This window comes from Buteo buteo, chromosome 9 (assembly GCF_964188355.1).
Source record: "Buteo buteo chromosome 9, bButBut1.hap1.1, whole genome shotgun sequence".
Classification (NCBI taxonomy): Eukaryota; Metazoa; Chordata; class Aves; order Accipitriformes; family Accipitridae; genus Buteo; species Buteo buteo.
Genome location: NC_134179.1, coordinates 17,537,944 through 17,563,021, shown reverse-complemented (window position 1 = coordinate 17,563,021; position 25,078 = coordinate 17,537,944). Strand labels below are relative to the sequence as shown.

The 25,078-nt window shown below is 36.8% G+C and overlaps 1 protein-coding gene across 14 annotated transcripts in view; it reads left to right on the top strand.

Moving 5' to 3' along the window:
- KIF16B (kinesin family member 16B) overlaps positions 1–25,078 on the top strand; it is a 154,009-nt gene that overhangs the window by 23,247 nt on the left and 105,684 nt on the right. For all 14 annotated transcript variants that reach the window (XR_012651618.1, XR_012651616.1, XR_012651617.1 and 11 more), the window contains exons 5-12: positions 4,688–4,785; positions 5,282–5,388; positions 6,008–6,150; positions 7,525–7,693; positions 7,868–7,999; positions 10,902–11,077; positions 12,976–13,041; positions 17,443–17,502. Coding sequence is in view for 7 of the 14 variants with exons in the window: in XM_075035506.1 (XP_074891607.1) it covers positions 4,688–4,785; positions 5,282–5,388; positions 6,008–6,150; positions 7,525–7,693; positions 7,868–7,999; positions 10,902–11,077; positions 12,976–13,041; positions 17,443–17,502 (951 nt within the window). In the remaining 7 variants the exon portion in view is untranslated. The remainder of the gene's footprint in view (positions 1–4,687; positions 4,786–5,281; positions 5,389–6,007; positions 6,151–7,524; positions 7,694–7,867; positions 8,000–10,901; positions 11,078–12,975; positions 13,042–17,442; positions 17,503–25,078) is intronic.

Sequence of the window (25,078 nt, the reverse complement as noted above, 5' to 3'; positions counted from 1 at the left end):
GATCCCAGTCTGTGCTGCACTCCTGGCTTATGTTTTCCTGGGTGCAAGACCATACATTTGTCTTTGTTGAACTTCATAAGGTTTTTGTTAGTCCACTCTTCCAGCCTACCCAGGTCTTCCTGCAGGGTGTCCACTTCCCCACTTAGTTTGGTATTGTTGTCAAACTTCGTCAGGGTACGCTTGATCCCATCATTCAGGTCACTTACGAAGACATTAAACAGCATTGGGCCCAATATCGATCCACGGGGGACCCCACTTGTGACAGGCTGCCAGTTTGAAAAGGAGCCATTTAACACAACCCTCTGGGTGTGGCCTGTCAGCCAGTACCCCACCCACTGCACAGACCACTTGTCTAGACTGTAATGCATCAGTTTCTCTAGGAGGAGGCTGTGGGAAACTGTATTGACAGCCTCAGAGAAATCCAGGTAGACAATGTCCACCACTGGCCCCACATCAACTAAACAGGTGTTTTTTTAAATCCGTAGCAATGCATTGAAATTGTGATATTGCAAGAGCATGTTTTTATGGAATTATTATTACTGATCCTGTCTGTATGCTACTGACTCCCCATGTATCATACCTTCTAGTAGTAATCAGAGGTTTTAGAAGCTGCTTCTTTTATAGGTAGATATTTACATTTGGAATAAGTGTCTTTAAGTGATGCTTTGTTATGTTGGATAAAAAGCAATAATTTTTGTTCAGTAACAAAACTAAATATCTCAAATGCTACCACTGATTTTCTATGCCGAACTTGAGATAAAAAAAGAAGATACTGATTTGAGAACATGGATGATCAGCTCTTTCTGAAGAGATCTGGTTTTTAGACCTCTTTTAAAGGGTCAGAAGATTAAAGTAGGTCCTTGACCCCTGTTTAGAGAAGGCTATCAAGTGAGGAGGGGGATGAGAGTAGTTAAATGTAAGTTTCAGCAAACCATTATGAGATGACACAATAACTTTCATTTTAAGGATTAAGTCCTGTTGAGCACTTCAGTGAAGACCCTAGAAGAAGGTGTGATAGGAGGAGTATTTGGCAGTTTGTGAGTAAAGGATGGGAGTAGTTTCTTGCAGTTGCCTCCATGACTTTCCAAGGACAGAAAGAACCCACTAAACTGTTGGGAGTGGAGCAGTTTAAAAGGGCTGGCTGATGAAGCCTGTTTGCCAGGCAGCCTCTACAGGTTTCATTCTTTAATCCTTGGGTAAAAAAAACACATCATGTTTTCTCCCAGCAGAATTGAAAAGGAGGATATTGCCACTTGTTCTTCCTTAGATAGATAGCTCTTTTGAAATGTAGCAAGATTGGCCACTTTGCACCTCCCTTAGCTTAGGAGAGTAAATTGGCTGTAAATCTTTTTCTTTCAGTTGTCACAGAGTAAGTAGCTTTATATTTAACTTCAGTATGGTAAGCAGAATAGACTTTTGTAACCAGAAAAGATCTTATGACCTAGATGTGGATTTCTATTTCAGAAATTTATAAAAGTGACATTTTTATGAGACTGCCTCACTATATGTAATGACCATAATCATCAAGACATCTTGCAAATGAATAGGTGCTGAAGTTTGTTTGACACTATTCAATAATAAGGGTCTAATCTTCTTGCCATGATACATAAATACTTTAATCTGGCTTTATACAGAGTGTGTATAAAATATACTCAACCGCCAAGTTAAATGCTTGAAAATTGATGGCCCTGTCAGAGAGACTACAGTGCTATAAGAAAACTTGAATTGAAAATAAATTTTCTTTTTTCCCTACTTCTCCTTAAAAAGTATGTATTCTATTCTCATTTTGCTTTCAATATCTGCTGTTCTTGGCTCTGGAAAGCTGCTTCTGCAATACTGTGTGCAGCAGTCATTTCAAGAAGTATGTGGACCAGTTAGAATAAGTCTTGAGCAGAGGAACTGAAATGATCAGAGATCTATAAAACATGATCTATCAGGAAAGTCAGACTTGCGTACGCAGAGAAAGGAAGACTGTGGAGGAACAAAAGTCTTCCAAGACGTGAAAGGCTGCTGCAGTAAAGAAGGGAATAATTTGTTCCCTGTATCCAAAGTAGATGGGTAAGAAACAGTACATTTACATTGCAATGAGGAGTTTTCTGGTTAGATAGCATAGAAGGACAACAGGCTTTTAATAAGAAAATTCAGCTCTGGAGTGAACTACCTATTTTGGTTCTACAGATTTCCATGACTGGAAGCTCTGTAACCCAGAAAAAAAAGAACTGTCAAAGATGTAGTTGATCCTGCCTTGGAGCTGTAGGGGGTGAAAAGGGAGAAAATGTTTAAATATAGTTTCTAATAAAGAGTGTACATTCTGTAAGAAGTACATTTTACTGATAAAATACACTGGGAACTATGTGTTCTTCCTTTCTCATCGCTGTATTGCTATGGTTGAAGTTACTCAATTAGAGCTATTATTTCCTATTTTAAGACTCTCTTTGCAGTTGTTAAATTGTCAGACACTAATGACTTGCCTAAAACTTTGTGATGGATCTTTCATGTTCTTTCCTTAAGCTTTAATTAAAACTGTTCAGGTCTTTCCAAGCATGAGATGAAAGAAAAGTCTTTTTCCTCTTCCTGTGTTTAAAAAAGAAGAAAAACAAAGTGTGTGGGAATTTCCAACGCTGAACCCTGAAACTTTATCTGGAGGTAGAGATTGATACATATTGGGAAGGGCTGCTTGCTCCTCTGTTACCAAAGGCAACTGTCTTAGAAAAAGCCTAATTAAGCTGCAAGTTTCTCCCTTTATCTAGGTTCGTGTTTTTTTTTTTTTTTTAAGCCAAGATGCGGTCAGGTGAAGCACTAGGTATGATAGAAGGAGAGAATAGATTATTATTCAAAGAATGAAGCCTGGTTTAAGAAGGACAGAAAGGCTCTGATTAAGAGGAGGAAGAAGCTGGAAGAGGGCAAAATGGAGGGATAGAGTATGATTAAAAAAAAAAAAAGAGACTGGATGGTGAATTGGGAATTATATCTGGGCAAAGGAAAGAGGAAGCGAAGCTCAGAGATGGCACCTGGAAGAAGATTGCTTGAACAGAGAATGCAAGGGGAAACTGAAGAATAAGGACAGAGGGGACCAGCATGGGAGCAGACTGGAATAAGCTTGGGCAAAAGGGGTCAGATTTTATGTGGGGGTCCAAATAGAAGAGAAGTCTTTGCCCATGAAGCACTCACCCTGCCAGAGTCTGGTGCACGGGAAAACCCTGTCTTTGACTTTTCCTGCGCCCAGGTATCTGTAGAATCTCACCAGGCAAACTCTTGGGTGCCTGGAGTGCATGGGCTATGCTCCCGTGGGATGTTTGGTCTGGTTTGTCCTAATTTGCCTCCTGCATAATTACATGGCCCCTAACTCTAAGCAAGAACATTTCTTGCCTTAGTGGTGCATAGAATTAGAATTAGTCCATCTCATCAAATCTCTTATGCGTTTTTGGACTGGAGGCAAATTGTAGCTGACAGTCTGTTTTGTAAGCTACTTCAGAGTTTTGCAGCTCTGAGCCCAAAGCTCATCTGTATGTATATGTCCTCTCCCTTTATTCCTTGGAGCTTCATTCACTCATTTCAGTTCTGAAGGAGCGTTAGCTGCTGTCTTTCTGAAGCAGTGGGGAGGAGGTGTGCTCAGCAGGTAGTTGGGCATCTACCTAATCAGACTCAGTGGGAATGGGGCAGCTGGGAGCAAGGAGCCTCTTGTCAGCTGAGACCAGAGCTGCGTGGCACTCTCCTGTTCCTCTGCTGCTGGGGAAAACCCTGGCTTTGACTTGCTGCCTTGCTGTTTGGCCGGAAAGGGGTCTCCCTGGAGCAATGGGAAGGGGAGAGCTGCATGCTAAGTCTGGATATCTTGGCAGCATTAGCTGCTGCCTCACAGTCAGACACATGTTTGACGTTGGTGGTGGAGCAGCAGCCTCACTGGGATGAAGCTCAATTCTCAAGTGCCAGCTTAACCGAGAAGATGACATCCTGCTGCTGCTGGCTGCTGTGTTAGGTGAAGTGGCAAGGACCCTGTAATGGATAGTTGCAGCCCTGCTAGTAAGCTATGTAGTCTGATCTGTGAGAAGGAATATGTTCTTTCAGTTAGCTTTATTAAACCGACTGAGCACTTTATGCATAAAAACTCTTTAACGGCAGAGTCAAGCATTCAGAAGTTAAATATAAAATTTAATTTGGCTGCATTGTAGGATACAGTGAATGTAGTTTTAACATGGTTATTGCATACCAATTTATCCAGAGGACCTGCTGAATCTTTCAAGACAGGAAGGACTGTGAGCTGGGGATTGGGGTTTTGAATGAGAATGGCTCATGGATGCCTATATATGGCTCTTGTCCCATTTAGTGAGATGAGGTGGAAGAAGTTAGAAGAAATAGTATTGAGATAAGGCAGTTCATATGTTGCTCTGAGGAGCCAGTTTCTGCCTTAAGCAGTTGGGATTATTTGAACTAAATGAGAGGGGCAAAATATATCCCAATAGCAAAGAAATGGAGCTAGTATATACATCCCAACACACACACAAGGATTAAAGTGGCAAGGTAACTGCAGTTAAATAAAGGGCAAGAGAGTATTTGTTGAAAAGATTTGATTATTTTTTTTTCTTTTCCTTTTTCTGGATGTTGGAACTCTCAACTAGTGATCTTGGGGTTTATTTTTCAAAATATATTGTGTATATAGCCTTGGAAATAACAACTGTTGTTATTGCAGGGTGATGCAGGTTTAATACCTCGAATTTGTGAAGGATTATTCAGCAAAATAAGTGAAAAAACAAAGCGGAATGAGGCATCCTTTCGAACAGAAGTCAGGTAGGTCTTGGTGTGTCCATAACTTGCTGGTTATCAAACTTGTTTCAGTTACAACCACCCTGTTTCACTTTATCTCTGAGAAAAGTGTGTGTTTTTCAAATAACATTCCATGCTTGGCCTCAGTCCTGTAATTGATTTTTGTTGGCAGTTGTAGTCAAAATGCACAATGCTTCTAACTTCAGTCCAACAGCTGTGCGTTTTGGTTTATTTAGATGATAGAAAATGTCTTTCCTACTGGACAGCATCTTCCTTATTTTTAGCCTTTATTTCAGGCTGACATTAGGAGATCTTGATCTTGCTAATGTCTGCTTCCTTTCTACTTGCTTATTACTTTTTTCCTTATGGTACAAGTATGCTGTAGTCATTACTATCTTAAGCCAACTTTGGATCCATTTGCTTCTCCAGGCATCTTGCTTTCAAACACAGTGTTAACATGGCTTTCCTTTTTTTAAAGACTCTTGAATCAGTCAGTGGTTTTCTAATCTTTTTCTTTCAGTTATCTGGAAATTTATAATGAACGTGTGAGAGATCTTCTCAGACGGAAGTCATCAAAAACTAATTTACGAATACGAGAACATCCAAAAGAAGGGCCATATGTTGAGGGTAAAACAACTTCCAGTGTTTTGCACTGCATACTTTACTACCTTTATATATTCTAAAATGTCATCTCTAATTGCATAGGGCATTTTTATCTCTTAAAATATAAATGATGATGGATACAGTTCTTTTCTTTGATATAAAAGCATTAAAGGAGTATAGCCTTTCATTTTGTATCCCCATGCACTTTCCCAATTCTAAGATTATTATACATACACAGTTTTTATCTGTAAATTTATAACACAATTTTAAGTAATGTTAAGAGATACAATTGGTTTTAAGAATTTGTTGACTATAATTTGTAAATCTTTAATGTTTAGGTGGAAAGAACCTATTAGGATCTAATTGTCTTAATTTGTCCTCTGCCAGGGAAGGTTCATGTCTTTTGAGGGATTATGCTTATGTTATTGCACTAAAAACTTTAGTAAGATTGCATTTTTTTTTCTTAATTTACTGTAAATGTGTAAGTTCTCCATTGTTCACATGAGGCCTCATTCCTTTCCTTAAGTGATAAACAAGTATCACAATAAACACTAATTGCAGCAATACTTTGCAGCAGTGAGGGTAATTTGAATCTTTTTCAAGTGCAAGTATGAGCATACTGTAATACTCTGCTTTTCTTTAGATTTGTCTAAACATTTAGTGCAAAATTATACTGATGTAGAGGAACTTATGGATGCAGGAAATATAAATAGAACAACGGCTGCAACTGGAATGAATGATGTCAGTAGCAGGTCGCACGCCATTTTCACAATCAACTTCACTCAGGTAACAAAACCAAACTGCCTGTCTTAATATGTATTTACATTCAATAATTCACATGATAATTAAAAAATAAGGTTGTCAAATAAGTAAGTATGGGTAGATAATGACTATGTTGTTGTTTTGTGATGAGGAAAGTTAAAAGTGTGAAAATACTGTTTTGAGAATTATAAATAAGTTTATCAGTGATTATAATCTTTAAAATTTACAGTGTAGTGTGATTACTTAAAATGATGTTTAATAGATTTTGAGGAGATAATTATTGGGAGCTCAGGCTGAATAAGAGTTACTATTGCCAGTGTGTTTCACGATGCTCCTGTGACAGGAGTGGGTGAGGAGCATGTTGTGTGAGACTTCAGCCAGAGGTGAACATGGGCTACCTTTTATGCTCTAATGTTATCCAAAGTTTACAAAAAACCTGTCTCCATGGCCCAAATCGTAGAGTGTAGAAATGTTTTCTGAGTGTTTTCTTGCTGACTCTTCCTCTGTTAGTGTTGGAAACCTATTTATATTCCTTGATTTACTGATGGAATAATGGAGGGATTTAACATGTTTTCTCAGACTGTAATGATCTTTTTGTTTATATGCAGTAAAGTCCTTTTCTAATGACTCCTGCTCTTCATTGTTTTTGGGGGGCTTTTTAGGCAGTCCACGGATAACCTGCTAGATGAAGAGAAGGTAGCATAGAGGTGGTTCGCTCTCATGACAGAACTTTGCATGCCTCCCCCCAAAACCACACACACACACAAAATCTCATGCACCAGCTGTTCACTAATGATAATTGCTCATAACAAAGCTTTCAGAAGAGGATGAGAGGCAGGCAGCAAAATGTTTCTACTGTTGTACGGTAAAAGTAGAAGAAATTTTGAAACAAGGCAATCTGAGTTGATTTATATGAATTAAGATAAAAATTGAGAATAAGCCTCAGTTAAAATAGTAGAATGAAATTGCAATTGCTACTTACTTTAACATGGAGGCAGGGGGAGAAATTGAGTGTAAATGTGTCTGTGTATGCTATAACTTGTTGAAAGCTAAATATAAATATAAATGTTGAAAGCTTAATAAAATAAATACAGCACGTGTTCACTGTGCATCTTGTAAATACCAATTCACAGTTGTCAGTGCATGTGCATAAGTGGCTAGAAAGTTGCAAATATTACAATTTAAAGTGGTAACTACTTGCTTGGGAGTTATGCAGCAATTAATGATCAAATGCCTTTCTGTGACACCTCTAATACATCTGTCTTCTGAAGCTCTGCTATTGTAAACAAGTTAAATTCAATCATGACATGAAAAAGGCCTCTAAGTTGTATTCAGCAAAATTTCAGAATTTTGTAGCTTAACATACTTTTCTTTGTGTGTTTTTTTTTTTTTCTGTAGGCTAAATTTGATTCCGAAATGCCTTGTGAAACTGTTAGCAAGATTCATTTGGTAGATCTTGCTGGAAGTGAGAGAGCAGATGCCACCGGTGCCACAGGGGTTAGATTAAAGGAAGGAGGAAATATTAACAAATCTCTAGTTACTCTGGGAAATGTAATTTCTGCCTTAGGTATGTCTCTGATTTTTGTGCTTGTCTGTTTTGGATTTTTTTTAGTCATTGAATACCTTTCTGTTTATTTACTTCTGTTCATTTTTACTTATACAAATCGTGGCCTAATGCATACCTTTTTTGAAAATGAATGAAAATATATAATTGCTTTTTTTTCCTACCTCCACATCACAGCTGATCTATCTCAGGATGCAACAAATCCTCTTTCAAAGAAGAAACAAGTATTTGTGCCTTACAGGGACTCTGTGTTGACTTGGCTGTTAAAAGATAGCCTAGGAGGAAACTCTAAAACTATAATGATTGCCAGTAAGTGTCTTTAAATTACTTTCTTGCATCGTGAACAGTGTATGCTTAATAGGAGTGGCTGTAAATATTTAGATTCCAGATGCTTTGTTAAGGGAGAACATTGTTTACACATATTAATGATCTCTTTCTTTCTGAGTTTTCTAGTAACACTCTGCCTTTGCCTACACTCTGCAGAACATCTCTTCCAGCAGTAGAACTATATAGGGTCTCATTGTGTATATGGGGACAGTCTAGTTGTTTAGTAATGTCATAAACAATAGCAGTTTTCATCTGCAGATTATCTATTTGGGTGTATATATCACTGGCTGAGTACTTGGTCACAAATGTAACAAGGTATCCAGATTGTATATGTACAGTCATTAGACATTTGTTTGCATAAGTAAGGATCATCCAAATGTATGCGTCTAATTGCTTGCATTTGCTCTGACATCTACCTCACTGCTGTGTTTCTTTGACACATGTACAGTGTAATGATTAGCTTATCTGACCAGTTAAACTTCACGTAATAGTTCCTGTTTATTCTTGAGATTCATCTGCATTCAGACAGCTCTGTTACTCATGGTAAAGGCTCAAACCTGGACCTAGATAGTCTTGTACTTCTCTCCCCTTATGCCTCTCCTCCCCAGGTTGCAGACTTTGATCCCCAGTAAAAAAAAAATAAAAAAATTCCAGCTTTGTGCATGTAGTCACTACTGATGGGTGAATCAGTTTGCTTTTCCAAAACTGTGGGTTTTTTAATTGCATTAGTAACAGAAACAACCTGGTCTCTTCTGGCATTCAGTGCATAAGACTGTCATTTTTATTTAACCTACTTTTTGAATGCACACAGCATTTTAACTTTTTGTCTAAATTAAATTCTTTATGATCAGCCATGTTGCAAACTTTTCTTACAGTTTCCTTTTTACCCATAGGAAGCTCTGTAAGAATCACTTGGTTTAAAAACCTACTGATGGCATATGTATTGCAGGTTTTTCAACAAACTGGAATGGGAATTCCATTCCCCAAAACCCCAAGTGAAGCCAGGAGGACGTTTAAGGGGAGGGGAGGATTTTGGATGTCAGAGATTGTAAGGTGTGAGGAGAAGAGCAGCTCTGAAATTTCTCTCACTCTTTCCTGCTCAAATGAAATGCAGTCTAACTGATGCAGTCCCCTCTTGGGAATGGTGGGAGAGCAGAATTGAGGAAATAAAATGCATTGGATGAAATTCTGGTTCTTCGGTCACTTTGTTACCATATGATACTCTGGACAGCAGTTGCTTTGTTGCATGATTTTTGGGATGTTTTTGGAATCCATGCCACTTTATTTCCTCAGGTTGATCATAGTAGTACCAAAATAGGATCTTGGACCAGACTCTGCTTTGTTTTTCTGGCTGTTTGAGTAACACAGTGCTGGCATCTTTCTTCTTGATGCTTTCTTTCAGTTACATGGTTGAGTAACTTGGTTTTTTTGTTGTGTAGTTTTGTTTTTTTTGTTTGTTTTTTTTTTTTTTTTTTTTTGTTTTGGTTTGGTTTTTTTCAGAGGGTTTGGGAAGAGAAGTTTTAGAAACACAATGAGCTTTCAGTGCTTATATTAATGATTACAGTGCCCAGCTGCTTTTTCAGCTACTTCCTCATCTATTAACAATGCTTCTGCTAGGCAGAGCCCTGAGGGTTGATCTTTTCTTTGACAGTAACTCTGCTGGTAATGTAGTTGAATTGCCTAACAGAGCCTGACAAGTTGTCTGGATACGTTTGGCCTGCCTTTTCTGTAACTAAACAAAAAAAAAAAAGCAGGAAGATAATCTCAAACTGTAGGAAAGGCTCCTATAAAAATACATCCAATTCTGATTTTCATATTTCTGTAACATATCATGACATTCTTCCAGAAAGAGAATGATAGAGTAGTGGAGAGGAAACAGTAGATAAAGTAGGGAAGTGATAGTGTGAGCTAGGGGAAGTATAGTCTGTTGCCAAGTGCATCTACCTGGATTCAGGGAGTCTCTACCACAAAAAGAATATTTATTACTGTTGAGAGAATGAGGAAGGGCAAAATATTTTTGATACTTGATTATTTTTTCAGGTGTTTTCATTGTCTGATTCTCTGGGTCTCTTGTTCAGTTGGATTATTAAGATTTCTGGTCCCTCATTTCTGCATGGTGTTCTCTTCTGTGTTTTTGCTCATCTGTTTCGATGCAGTAATTGTCTTTTTAATTGGGACCATCTTGTATATTGTTAGGAAAATTAAATGAAGGATAGCATTAGCACTTTCACTTAAACTCCATTGTTTTTCCTGGTTAAGTTGCCTGTAAAATAATACTGGTTTCTTTTGATGCATCAGATAGATAACAGGTCTGCTTGCTGCTGGCTGCCTGCAGCTCAGCAGAATGGCTAGGTTTGTAAATTATAGAAGCTCTTCTCTTGTTTTGGTTTTCATGTCTGCTTTTTGTTTGAATGATGTTTAATTTCCCTTCAAAACTTGGACTGAACCTACTGTGTTTTTACCTGAAATGACTTTTCCATTCAATGATTACATTGATACTTATAAAATACTCACTGTTTTTCCCACTGTTCTTGTTAAAAGTTTGCAAGAAAGCCTGAAAAGTATTCATATAGGATGTTTATGCTTACCAGAGAAATGTAAAAGTTAAGTAGATTGACAGCAAGATTTTTTTACAATGCTTGGTTGTTGGACCTGGTTATTCTAATATGCTATTCTAATACAGTGTTTACTTAAGCAAAGTTATAGTGACATGAAAGCAATGGAGCTCGGTGAATAATTGGAACAAATGGTAGCCATACTGATTAATCATATATTTCTGTCTCTTCATCCACGTTTAAGTTTATCTGACTTCTAAAATATAAACTAACTTTACTAAATTAAACATATGATGCTAGATAAACTGTTTCCGATTTCATCTCCTTAGCTATTTCACCTGCTGATGTCAATTATGGAGAAACTTTAAGTACACTTCGCTATGCAAATAGAGCCAAAAACATCATCAACAAGCCTACTATTAATGAGGATCCTAATGTCAAACTGATCCGTGAGCTGAGAGCTGAAATAGCCCGATTAAAAGCCCTGCTTGCTCAAGGGAATCAGGTTAGCTTTACTTAAAATTTATGTATAATTTTCCTTGAGTTGTAACATCTATTTCTAGAATGTAATGAGATAATTATCTTTCATTATATTGATTTGAGTAAACAAGCTCTATGAGGCTATGAATGAATATTATTTTCCTGATTGAATCAGTTTCCATATGGCCAGTAGATTACCCCTTTTAACATAAGGGGGGAAAAATTGTCATCCCAAAGCTTTTAGCTTTCTCTTAATATAATCAGAGCTTGATTGCAGTGTGTTGTGCAACAGGTAGTCACCACAGCATAAGGAGACTGAGTAGTCACATATTTCCTGGGTCTAGCCTGATGGCCTGAAGAGCTACTTTATCTAGTATCTTAAAAGAAGTAGAAGGTATAAAGTATTTAAGACGCATAAATATAAAAATGTAGAAGTATTGGAGGGTTTGAACAATATGTTTTATTTGTGTTTGGCCACACAGTACATTAGAAAGCATGTAACATGCTAAATATGTAAAAGTATTTTCAGTGGTGATGTAAGAAAACATGTGTTTTCTTCCCTTTTGCATGATTCTCTTTCTTATTCTTTTATCAGTATTAGCCACTATAAACATTTGCAGCATAAGCTCAGTTAGGCTTAATTTCCTCTCTGTTTCCAGGATGGTGAAACCAAGCTAACAATAAGGAATATGCAATCGGCTCAGGCCAGTTTTCTCTTCTAAATAATGTCACTTGGGACTGCTAGATTTCATACTTGAGCCAATGTGATTTACAAGTATCTGAAATGATACTTCAGATTTATTTCTAGAACTATCTAATTTTATTTTAGATAGGCTATGCAATGTGAAATGTCAGTTCAGCATAGACTTTTTTTAATAGAAGGCTAGTACTTCAGCTAGATTTCATGCTATAAAACATTTGCTGAAAAAGGAGATGGGACCACACTTGGAAGCAGTAATAGATATTGTAGATGATTGAAGTGGTGAGCTCTGCTTTTTTACAATTAGAAAACTCTTCATGGGGTTGAATTACTCTATTATACTTGTGTTTCTCCCATATTCTTTAGGAGGGGAAAATTAATTAATTTTCAAAATATGGTTTGATTTAGAGTTGGCAAAGTAGATGTAACTTGGACCCCTTTGAAGATCTAATGCTTTGACCTAATTCCAAGCTGTAAAACAGTGGATACCACAAAATAAATCTGGTTCAGTTATAGGATGTGATAGATGTCTGTGTGGGAGACAATAGAAAACTTGCTTCAGTTAATTGAATTTGTGATGGTTGGTAAAACAGCAGGTGGTGTTATGTATGCACAATAGAATATAAATCTCTGTATAATTTCTTTTGTGGTTTTCCTTTATATTCCCAGAGTACTGTATTGCAAATGCTTCTGTAGATCACTGAAAATACTGGTTACCAAAATATAGTGCTGGATTCAGTGTAGCAGGTCACATAACAATAAGTATTGCTTGTGTGTGTGCATGTTGTATAGCAGTTTTCCTTTTCTAAGGCCAGCTACCTTAGTTATATTTATTAAAGATAAGCAATATACATATGTATTATAGCAAAATGGTTAACTATTGGTGCATAATAGATTTTCATGTTTAACAGAAATGTAAAGATAGATGTATCAGGAATTACCAGTTATAAACTTGTGCGTGGTTTCAGTGTCTGGATGTGTGTGACCATGTGTATACATAGTGAATGAAAATAGTACACTCAAACCGATGATTTGTATTTGAAATATCTGCTTTGACAAGATTTTGATTATTCTGCTTACAGTATTTCAAGGTAAAATGTTAGAGTTGAAAATACTTCATCCTAAATAATTAAAAAAGTTGAACAATTGCATTTGATTCCACCAGAAATTGTTACTTTTTTCTTCCCTTTTTTTAACTTGATGTTTACTTTTTACAATTTTAGATTGCACTCTTGGATTCTCCAACAGCTTTAAGTATGGAAGAAAAGCTTCAGCAGAATGAAGCAAGGGTGAGTTATAATTTCATAAAACAGTTTTTAAACAAAAAAAAAAAGGAAAGGGGGGATCTGGATGCAAGAGTGTTGGTAATTTTCAGAATTTATTTTTTTTTGATAACTAAATTTTCTCCCACCAAACAGCATTGTCTTGGTGCTTTTTTCAAAAAAACCCCACCTATGTGTGAACTTGTGATTTCCTTACTCTACTAATGTTAGATAACATTGTAACTAAGGACAAAGTATATCTTTGATATTTATATAACGGTTTTATTTAATGAAAATATTTGTTCCCAGGCCAGCTTGCCTTACTTAAAATAGTATGTTTGTAAATAGAATAGAGAGAGAAAAGCCACTAAATCAGAGTAGTCAGTGACCACAGTAACAAAGCGTACAGTGCATAGAAAATAGAGTAAAAGATTTATGGGGAAAATGTTCAACACTTTTATGTTTTCAAGTAATCAATAATTTGTGTTGTGGGGTAGGTTTTCAGAAAATTTCAGTCTTTAAATCTGGTATGTACAAATATGGTCAGTGCCTAATTAGCTGTCTTTTTTGGAGGGGTCTAAGATCTAGGTGTACTTCATAGTGTGCCTTATAGCAGGTTGTTTTAATAATCCAGCCCACTGTAGAGGCTGGGTAAAATTCCCAGACAGTTTAGATATACTCATAGGGTCCAAAATAATATAGTTATAATCATACTCTCATTTCTCTAATTTACAATCTTTCATTCTTTATTCTGTCATTCTATGTTAATTCTCTTCTATATATTTGCATGTTTTTAAAGGTACTGCAAACTGCTTTAAAAAAAATAGTATTACTCAGACTTTGGAAGAGGAGAGAGGAAAGTATTTGGAATCATTCAGCTACATGGCAGCAAATATTTAGTTCTGAATATAGTCAAGAAGATGCCAATCAAACGTAGATATGATGCCTTTAAAAAATAAGGGGCTTCTTAGCTGGTTTAAATTGTAAGGTTTACACTGGTGATGCTTAGACCTTTACAATTAGAGAATAAATGCATTGCTTTGAGAATCCTGTTTTGACCTAAGTAATTTGTACAGTATCTGTCTGTGCTTTTCAGGATTCCCATTGGTAACACCAATTTTAAAGACATGTTGAAATACTTTTCAGTGAAATGATACTTTAAAAATAAACATTGTGACAAAAATGGATGAAATGTGTGTATTAGTATGAACCATAGCTGCAAAGTAGACTCCAGGCTTCTCTATAAACCAAGTTTTTGGTAGGATTGCATACCCTGTAGTATATGCAGGAATCGTTACTGTGTTGTATTCAATAATTAAAGTAGGACCTGTATAAATGTAGTATGAGCCTTCAGTTGCAAATTATTTTTTTTCATATTCATACTAGGTTTTAAAAAGTTTTTAGCTGAATCAGAGATGAATGATAATATTGTTAGTACATGTAGTGTGCTTTTATTTTTGTGCACAAATGAAAAGCTTTTATCTAAGAGTAGCTGAGTACTATAAACTGCTGACTATATGCTAATTAGAGTATGTTATTCATGCTCTGACAGTAATCACTGCTTGTCCTGCTCAGAAGTGTTGGTCCCTCTGTGTGGGGAGTATATCGAGCATATTTTATTATCTTTTGTCAGCCTCATTAGAAGGTTATGTGATTACTATTCATGATAATTACAATAGACATAATTACTGAAAATTCTTAGTAGATATTACAGTGGTTATAGCTTTTTTTATAATTGAATGAGTGCATTAATTACTTTGTTCATACAGATCTAAAGACTTTATCGACATATTTAAATTATCTGACAAATATATGGTGGCTTTCTTTAATGAGTTGATTTGTCCTTATAGAAGAACAATTTTTAAATTGTTTCTGAGGAATAAAAATTGTTGTGGTATGGTGAATAGACTTACAATAGACCTTCTTCGTGTTTTTCTTTAATCTTTTCAATTATTTTCTTGTTTTAACATTCCGATTAGCAGCACTAGGAATGATAATGATGCATTGAAAAATATGCTTACTTTTCTTCGTTGAAATCTTGAGATACAGGTGGAGATGAGAGAAGGTTCTTTAGTTCTCATTGATTAATTTGCAGCTGATCTGCAAAGACAACCAGGAAAGTAGGCTGCAGGTGGCAAATGTGGAGATGATTGGAGGAACTGCATTGAAGACTTATTTTCTACAGTGGCTTTATATGTGAAGTAATAAAGGGACATAGCTGTGGGTTGGTTTTTTTCCAGCTTTTCTGCAGATGAAGTGAATTCAAATAATAAAAGTTTGTGTATGTTTTTAAAAGTCTATGTATTTAATTCCTGCACAGAATTCTGGCGATTTAAAAAATGAAAGTTTTTGTGTGTGTGTATATTTTTATTTGATGTGATTATGATTCCAAGTCAGCCAGAGCTTTGAGGTGGGTCTGCCTGAATCACCCTCTACGCACTGCTTTCTAAAAAGTCTGAAAGGCTCTGAAATGAGAAGAAACTTTACTAATACAGAGGTTATGAAAGTTAACTTACGAGATGGACAACTGGATGAGTATGAAAGGCAGTACAAAACCTAAGCTTCTATCAGTCTAGCCTTGGTGCTGGAGAAGGTTATGGAGCAGATCATCTTGAGTGCCATCACGTGGCACGTACAGGACAACCAGGTGATCAAGCCCAGTCAGCGTGGGTTTATGAAAGGCAGATCCTGCTTGACTAACCTGATCTCCTTCTATGACAAGGTGACCCACTGGGTGAATGAGGGAAAGTCTGTGGATATTGTTTACCTGGACTTTAGTAAAGCCTTTGATACTGTTTCCCACAGCATTCTCCTGGAGAAACTGGCTGCTCGTGGCTTGGACGGGCATACTCTTTGCTGGATAAAAAACTGGCTAGATGGCTGGGCCCAAAGAGTTGTGAATGGAGTTAAATCCAGTTGGCAGCTGGTCATAAGTGGTGTTCCCCAGGGCTCAGTATTGGGTCCAGTTCTGTTTAATATCTTTATTAATGGTCTGGACGAGGGGATCGAGTGCACCCGCAGCAGGTTTGCAGACAACACCAAACTGGGCAGGAGTGTTGATCTGCTTGAGGGTAGGAAGGCTCTACAGAGGGGTCTGGACAGGCCGAGGCTAATTTTATGAGGTTCAACAAGGCTAAGTGTTAGGTCCTGCACTTGGGTCACAACAACCCCATGCAGCGCTACAGGCTTGGGGAAGAGTGGCTGGAAAGCTGCCTGGTGTTAGTCGACAGCTGGCTGAATATGAGCTGACAGTGTGCCCAGGTGGCCAAGAAGGCCAACAGCATCCTGGCCTGTATCAGAAATAGTGTGGCCAGCAGGAGCAGGGAAGTGATTGTCCCCCTGTACTCGGCACTGGTGAGGCCGCACGTCAGATGCTGTGTTCGGTTTTGGGCACCTCACTGCAAGAAAGGCATTGAGGTGCTGGAGTGTGTCCAGAGAAGGGCAACAAAGCTGGTGAAGGGTCTAGAGAACAAGACTTATGAGGCATGGCTGAGGGAACTGGGTTTTTTTAGTCTGGAGAAGAGGAGGCTGAGGGGAGACCTTATCACTCTCTACAACTACCTGAAGGAAGTTGGGTGTCCTGAAGCGAGGTGGGTGTCCGTCTCTTTTCCCAGGTAACAAGAGATAGGACAAGAGGATATGGCCTCAAGTTGTGCCAGGGGAAGTTTAGATTGGATATGAGGAAAATTTTCTTCACCAAAAGGGCTATCAAGCACTGGAACTGGCTGCCCAGGGAACTGGTTGAGTCACCATCCCTGGAAGTATTTAAGACATGTAGATGTGGTGCTTAGGGATGCGTTTTGGTGGTGGACTTGTCAGTTTTAGGTTAGCAGTTGTACTTGATGATCTTCCAACCTGAATTATTCTATGATTCTGTACCCAGTGCTCTCCCTGTCTGTAATGCATTTGCAAGTAGCTTCTCACTTCTGTGCTGGTTTCAACCAAGTGTGTGATTTCTAAGTTGCAACGAACTGCTCTGATTCTCTCCTGAAGGCTGCCTGTCTGCTTCTTCCTCTGCATGCCATCCTCTGGAGGGTATTTTAGCCTGAACATGCCTAACTGCACTGTAGGAAAAGAGCTGTTGCCTTGTTACAGCAAAGGGATCAATCTGTGGCAGTAGACTTTGTAGGACTGACGAAGCACTTTATGGAATTATTCCATTTCTTTGAAAATGCCTGCCATTATTTGAAGGGGCTTTCCCTATCCTTTGTTTCATTTTATACTATAAATAAAAATTTTGTGATTTTTCCTTTCTGAGAGGTATTGTAGGTATGGGCACTTATTGCAGGAGCAACAGTGCTCTTATATATGTTGAAGTATTAAACTTCACAAAGAATTGCACAAATATTTAGCACTTCTCTGAGAATGTATTATCAAGGACTTTAGAAGAGATGTGATTTTTTTTCCAATATTTGTTTTCTTTCAAAGGTACAAGAACTGACCAAAGAGTGGACAAACAAGTGGAATGAAACTCAAGATATTCTGAAAGTAAGGCAAATAAATTTATTTTTAATTTGGCATTTGACCTAGCCTTAGCATTTTTCCTTGAAAAAAAGAAGTTCCTGTTCTAAGTCACCTTCTTTGACTGTTTTTACTAACACAAAATTTTCTTAGTCTTGTTTTGGCTTATTCCAAATAATTAGTTTTTAAGGGCTTTTAAGAGTAAATATTCAGGCAGAGTGGTGTTTTTGAATAAGATTTTAAATAATATTAATAAAAATTAGCACAACTCCTTTCTTTTCTTCATCGTAGTGACCTCACAGTGTGAACCAGCTTATCTCTAACAAATCTTTAAATTACTGAATGTTTTTATTAAGTTGCAAATGAAGAAAACCTGGGGCAGGGGCAAGTGGATCCCTCATTCCCTTGGTATTTGTGTTGTATCAACAAGACTTGTGAATAATCACCTTTTATGTTATATTGGGTATCTCAGTGAATGCGGTGCATAGCGGATACAGGTTTTTGCATTGGCCTTCAAATTCACGTTTTGGTCAGAAATGGCTTGTAAACTTGAAAAACAACTTTGAATGGAATTTCTGCAGTTGAATGTCCTCCAGTAAGTCTGCATCAAACCAAACAGATGCATCTGACCTAAGTGTGTGCTGGAGTCCCAAGCACAGGGATTTCTGCAGCTGATTCACATAAACTGGCCTGTGTTGCACTCTTTACGTGACTCCAGACTACTTCTGGAGCAGTTAAATCCACACAGTGCTCTCTTGCTTTTTGTAGATTTAGTAGCGATCCAAGAGGGCACCTTAGTGATTTCCATACTTTTTTTTGCATCATATGGATTGAGACTTTTGTGTTCTCTGCATGTATCTTTGCTTTCCTGCTGTCCAGTTGTACTGGTAAGATTTTATATTGATGTTTGGCTCATGATTAAGGTAATGGTCTGAGGTGATATTTTAATGGGCCACTTTATGACTGCATACATGCATACAAGCACATGTGTGCACGTGCGCGTGCACACACACACACAGAGGAATAATTCCCACAGTTTCTTTTCCATAACGTAGACTAACATTTTTTTGCCAAATGTTTTAACTGTTTTGTTAAATAAAAATTTTGAAAAGAAAGCTTAAGCTTTTGTGACTTGTGGTATATGCTGAACATAAACTTGTTTGGAGTGCAATTCAAGCAAGCATTTAGAAGTAATTTTTTAATTCTCCTTATCACTGATCTGAAACTTGATTTTTATAGTTGATTTGTTTTTCTGTGTATCACTTTTTGATTCCTTTAATTTTTTTTTTTAAGTTCATCACAGTGTCTTTTATCTGACTTCCAAATAAGTTGAATGGCTCCATGCTTAAAAATAAAAATAAAACACAAATAGTATAGAGAACAGAGCAGGGTTGGTAACTGCATAGCAGATGGCATGACAGAATGGACTGTTTAATGTCTATCTAGATACTGAACTGGGAATTAGCATTCGTATATTCCTCAGAGATGTTTTGGGTCCAATTTTACATTATTTTTGTGTTATTTTGTTATTTTGAAGCATCTATACCTACATAGAACTTTAATAATCCTCTCTTTACTCATGTCTGGATTGGGGAGTTCATCGTCATGTGGAGAATTTGTCAATTTTGGTCAACTGTGAAAGTGAACATGATATAGCGTAGGGGCAGTTTTTAAAGCTTTATGTTGGAAATGCACTGATTTTCGCACAGAAATTACAGAATTGTAGGAGGTGTTAACTGAACAGTTCATATAAACAAGGGAAAGCTGTGTTTGTTAAATAGCTGAACATAAAGGACTTAAACACAGAAGATGTAATCTACTTTTCTGGTACTGAGCTTTTGTTATCGTGCAGCTTCTGTACTTTGCACTTTTATATGCTGATATTTGAGTATATGAACATGGCTTATATTTCACTTTTGGGTTAAAGGCAGTTGATAAAACTTTCTTGACCTTGAAAAACTGAAAATCTGCAAAAGATTTCTTGGTTGTACTGTTTTGTTTTACACCGTTTTACTGAAGCTATCCATATTTTTATTCACTTCTTGTTTAACGATTCCTGAAATCATTGCCAGCATATGAGTTAAAAAGGGCTTTTTGGAAGCACACCGGGGTGAGTCATGAAAGCAGATTTTAAACTATAGAAAGCAGTGGTTTTTCTTGTAATAGACTCCCTATAAGTTCACTGGCTTTTTTGTTTTATTATTGATGTACCCCCTGTTGCACACAGACAGTACACATTGTTAATTTGTAAAACTAGAATGTCTCTGCACCCCTTGAGAAATGAGGCTGTCTTTGTGTGTCCACCTCAGTACAGTCACAACTGCAACTTTATCCATGCCATAATTCAGTAACTTTCAAGACTTTCTTCATTAAGGTACTTAGAACTTCACGTTTGTATTTGTTTAAAACCTGCTTCCTCTTGCCTCCCTCTGGGCTTGCAGTACTGAGATAGTTGCTGCCTTTAAGTTCCTGCCCTGCAGCAGGCTTGGAGAATTAAAAACCTTTTGCTTTTCAGTCCCCAACACCTTTTGCTCCAAATCTTTTAGGCAGTTGATTTTGGAAATTCATGTAAACAGCTACCTATTACCTATTCATACGTGGCTGTTAGATGCAAGGGCACTTGCTAGTAGCTGAATGGGATTTCCTACTCTATTATATGTAGTTATGCTTTTTCATACTAAGTTCTAAATATCAGAGTTCGCATGGTTTTGAATTGTTCTCACAGGCTGATGAGAAAATCTGCTTATGTTTAAATCCAAAATAATTGAAAGGATTTTGTATAAGCCTTTTAAAATACAAGACGACAGATTAGTAGGGCATGCTGGTGTCTTCTACTAGATTAACAGATACTGCTGGAAAAAGTTACCTAGCTTTTACTGAATACAGTGCTTTTGTCGGGCCTGACAAAGAAGTGATGCATACGGTTTTGCAGGGAAGATAGTCCTCAAAACTGTTCACCCTTGCCAGTTATTTTGAACCTTGTTTTTAAGTTAGATGAGCAACGTCTAAATGCTACCTTGAAAATAATTCATAGAGAATGGAAAATACTATCCAGCTAGAAAATACTGAGGAAGAGAGAATACCGTGTGAAGGCAAGTTTTTAATAAAGTATTTGGCAGCTTAAAATTCAGTTATTTCAGATGGCACAGTGCCATATGTGCAGCTGACATGTACATCCCAGTATTCTTCCTTATTTCTGCTTGTAGCTTTCATGCCTTTTGACGTTTGTCTCTATGTAGTTCACCTGAAGGTAAGGTTTTCCATCACAGTGTACATCTTCAGACTGAGTATGTTGAACTACCCTATCTATAAATGTCAGTTCTGTATTTGGTGCAGAGTCTCTATGGCTGAATGCCATTATCAGCTGTGAACATCTTGTATAATCCTTCATATATGCTGTTGTCAGATTGGACATACCTTGGAAGGGTGATAGTAGTATTGATAGCATGCTCTCTCTCTTTCATGCATTTGGAAGAAGCCCTTTTGCAGGGCGACTGTCTGGGTTCCTCTGGAGTCTGAATTACTGTCAGCTCACACCTAAAGCCCAAATCTCTCCATTTTCCTTATGCAAAGATCAGGATACTGCAGACCTTGGGGTTTTAAATTTGTGCTGACTCCATATGAAGTATTCTTTATTGTGTAGCATGGCAGCTTCTTGGCGTTGTTAATCTGTCTGAAGTGACAAGCATTGCTTCCACCGGTGATGTTTGTTTTCATCCTTGACCTCCTCACTATAATATAGCATGACACTAACCTTATTAATCTAGTATTACAATTTGTCCCCTCTTCCTCTTTTTAATCAAAGGGAGGATATTTTAATGTTTAATAAACTTAATATGTGGAATTATGCTTCAGCATTGGCCAAAAAACTGCATTGAAAACCAAGGCGATAGAGTTGAAGCCCACAGGCTTTGGGTTATTTCCTAAAATGTCACCAGCTGTCAAAAAAATTGCACTTTACAGAACAGCACTGCTTTACATTGCTTCTCTATCTTCAGGTGTCTTGCAACCTCAGCATTTACTCAACTCTAGGATTTTGCTTTCATCTCACTCTCATTGAAGCTTTCTATGGATTTTTTTTTTTCCCCTTCTGTTAATGTTCTTCTGTACACATCCCCAAAAAGAAGAGGAGGTGGGAAGGAAAACTGTTTGCTCTTTTCCTTAGCTTAGTCCTTTTTGTATTGTTCTGTTGAAGATCAGTCCTGGAGTCTGTAATTTCTTTGGGTGCTTTCTAAGATGTTAGAGTAACCTCTCCAACTTTCGCTATTCTCTTTCTTTGAGGCTTTAATTGGTACAAAACTTCTTTTGATGTGGCTGCTATATTTGACTCTGTGTTGTCATTTTCCTAGAGATCTTTTTTCTTTTTCTGGCATCTTACTTTTGTAATCTTTTGTGCATGTTCCAATTTCTTTCTCTAACCTTTAGCAGCTTTTATATTAATCTTTTTAAAATGTGTACTCCTTTTATATAATTCACTGCTGTTTTTTCTTCCCAACTTGCTTTTAAATTTCTTTTCCCCTTTACTGTTTGTGTAGAAATTGTTTTGACTTTTAGCTTTTGCCTTTTTGATGTATGTCATTTGTACTTAGCATTAAGGTATTTAGATGCGCCTTTTTTTTTCCCCCCAGTTTTAAGTAGATTTAGAGTTACCTTTTATTTTGTTATCCTGTTTGATTCTAATCATGTCATTAGCTTTGTGTGGCAGAGCTCAACTGATGTCAAAAGATGCAGAGATATCTGTCTTCACAGAGTCTATTAAAGGATGGTGTCTTTTTTTTTGTGTGTGTGTGTCTAATTCTCATGATCAATAGTTCAACTAGTAACTGCTTCAACTGGGTTTGTCCTGTTGGATTTAGTGACACGTCCTTCACTTTCCTCAATAATACTAATTCTGTCCTGTTGGATTTAGTGACACATCCTCACTTTCCTCAATAATACTAACTCTGCTGCAGCACTTTACCACATGTTGTGTAAATATGTTATTGAACACTTGTTTATTTGATCTTTTTCTTTTTTGTGCCTTTTGGTTGAGTACTGGTTAGTAGTACATTTTTATACCTTATCAGTGGTTGTTCCTATGTGGGGAAGAAAACTGTATGTCTATCTTCAAGCATTAACATCTATAACTTTTTTTTTGTATCATGCCTATTTTGGGGGGAGATGAAATACTCTTAACTTGCCGTGATGAATAAATACAGACTAATACCAAACAGTTATTTTGGTAGACATCTAAACAGGAGAATTTTCTTTCTTTAGGAATCTTGGCTATACCCACTAAAGACACTAGGAGACCAAACCTCAAAGTAATTAGGTGCTGATTAGGGTGGCAGAAACTAATATATTTTGATTTCAATCATTTCCTTTCCATGCTGGCTTGTATACTGTAGTGAAGAGCAGTTGCTCTGTCAAGAGCAGTTTGTTGTGTTCTATATAAATGCTGCATTATTCTACATTTATTTGCATTTCCAGATAATTTTTAAACCACAGTTGCTGAATGGTATTTAAACACCATTATCTCAGTTCTGCCTGTAAGGCCTAGCATACATCACTATTTTCCTGTTCTATGCCTTTTTGTTACTTCCTGTTAACCTTAACTGGCTTGTCTCCTTTTCCTCTTCTTACTTGTTTTGTGTTCTACCCCAGTATCCCTTCAATGAGCATTTTTCTTCACTCTTTCATGTCTTTGTTTTAATAACCTCAGTCCTCAGGTGAAAAGTGCTCTCAATTAACACCTGCTACTTTCACATAAAATTCTTGTGTCTACTAAATCCACTTTTTGATGGCTGTAGGGTAGAGAAATTGTGCAAGCTCTTGGGCTCCTGAAGAACAAACTGTAGAACTTTAAAAACGTACTTATTGCAATACTACTAATGATGATAGTCCATTAACCATGGCATGCACTTCTTGTCCAAAAACCCAGTACTTCTGACGCTTCCCCATTCAATGCCTTTAGTAACCAACAGGATTTTGTGGGTTTTGTGCCTATTCCGTACTAAGATTACTAGAACATTAGGAACCTAATGTATAATGTAGTTGTCTTAGGTCACTGATGATAGCTGGTGTGTTTTTTTTTTTTTTTTTAGATTTAGAAATATATAAATGATATAAAATTATTTCATGAACAAAAAATACATCTTGATATTTGTAATTATTTGTATTAACCTAATCATTTTACCATTGGGTAAATTGGGTATTGGAAAATTGCATATTAAGTAGTTTTTACAAAAGACACCAACATAGGCTTTAATCCTGCCCTTAAAAAGTACCTGTGACTCTTTAAGACTTCTGGACACAGGTCTTTGGAACACAGGTCCTAAAAAGGTTGTATTTACAGGTAAGTGAAAAAAAAGGGAGTTACAAATGGTGTGCATTTATATGCAAAACGATGTATACATGATACTGTATTTAAACTGTTCATTTTCAGCTTTGACATATGTGTTTATTTGTATGTTTGGCAGGAAACACACTTGTTTCTAAGATTTTTTCACATTTCAGTAAGTGAATCATTTTTGTAAAATTGTTGCTGGTTAGACATGTTGGTGTTGCATTTTGGTTAGAATGTCTGTTGTTGGCTCTGAAGCATAACTGTACTTTTAATGGGTGACTTAAATCTGTACTTTCATTTGAACAAATTTTATTTCTTATTTTATAACTGCTATTTGTCACCTGTATTAGATAACACTCATTGCATGCTTCCAGTTTTTGTTTCCTTTCTACAAGCTGTCTTCTGCTTGAATTTTTAAGAAACGTTTAAAAATCACTGCAAAATTAAAATAGGATTGCATATCTATGGAGCTGGCAGAAAGAATTTGTCAGATGTTACTGCTGAATTTGTTTTCCTTTAGAAAAGTTGATAGAATAAATAGACTAGCAACTCTGTTCCTAGGGATGTTTGCTTTTTCAACAATTGTTTGCCCTCCAACAATTATGTAATATATGTACATTTATCAAACTGAATTTGTATGGAAAGGAGAAATGCACATTTGCATTAAAAAGTCTCATATTAACAAATTATGCTTAATAGGATTCCCTTCACCTGGCTTGTGAAGGCTGTGCAGAAGACAAGTTACTAAGAATGTTTTAAAAAGGCTGATGTTAATTATTCTTGCTTACCTCTGTCAGAAATCATACAACGAATGGTAATAGATTCTCTTTCTCTAGAAGCCTGTTTAAATGTGGTTTTGGTTTCTTGCACTAGATGTCAGTGCAGATACAAAAATCAGGTTCCTCTGTATGCTCAATTCAGATTTAATTCAGATATTTTTAAGGCAAAATGATTTGCAGTATCTTGACTTTCATTGCTCTTTGGATCTACTAAAATAAATTTATGAGAATGCCAAAATGCTGGTTTAGGAGCAAGTCCCGAAGAACCTAAATAACTGTTTTGACAGAAATGCTTCTGAACAGCAATTCACAGGTGAGATGCACTGTAAAGTGATTATGTACATCCAAAATTATTGCAATTATTTGTCAGTACATTTTTCAACTCTCTCTTTCATATCACTATCTAGAATGTTTGACAAATTACTTTAGCCAGAGCCTTTAAAACATATTTATTTTCTTGATTTTGTTGTAGCTCTGATATTTTAGGGATATAAAAGAA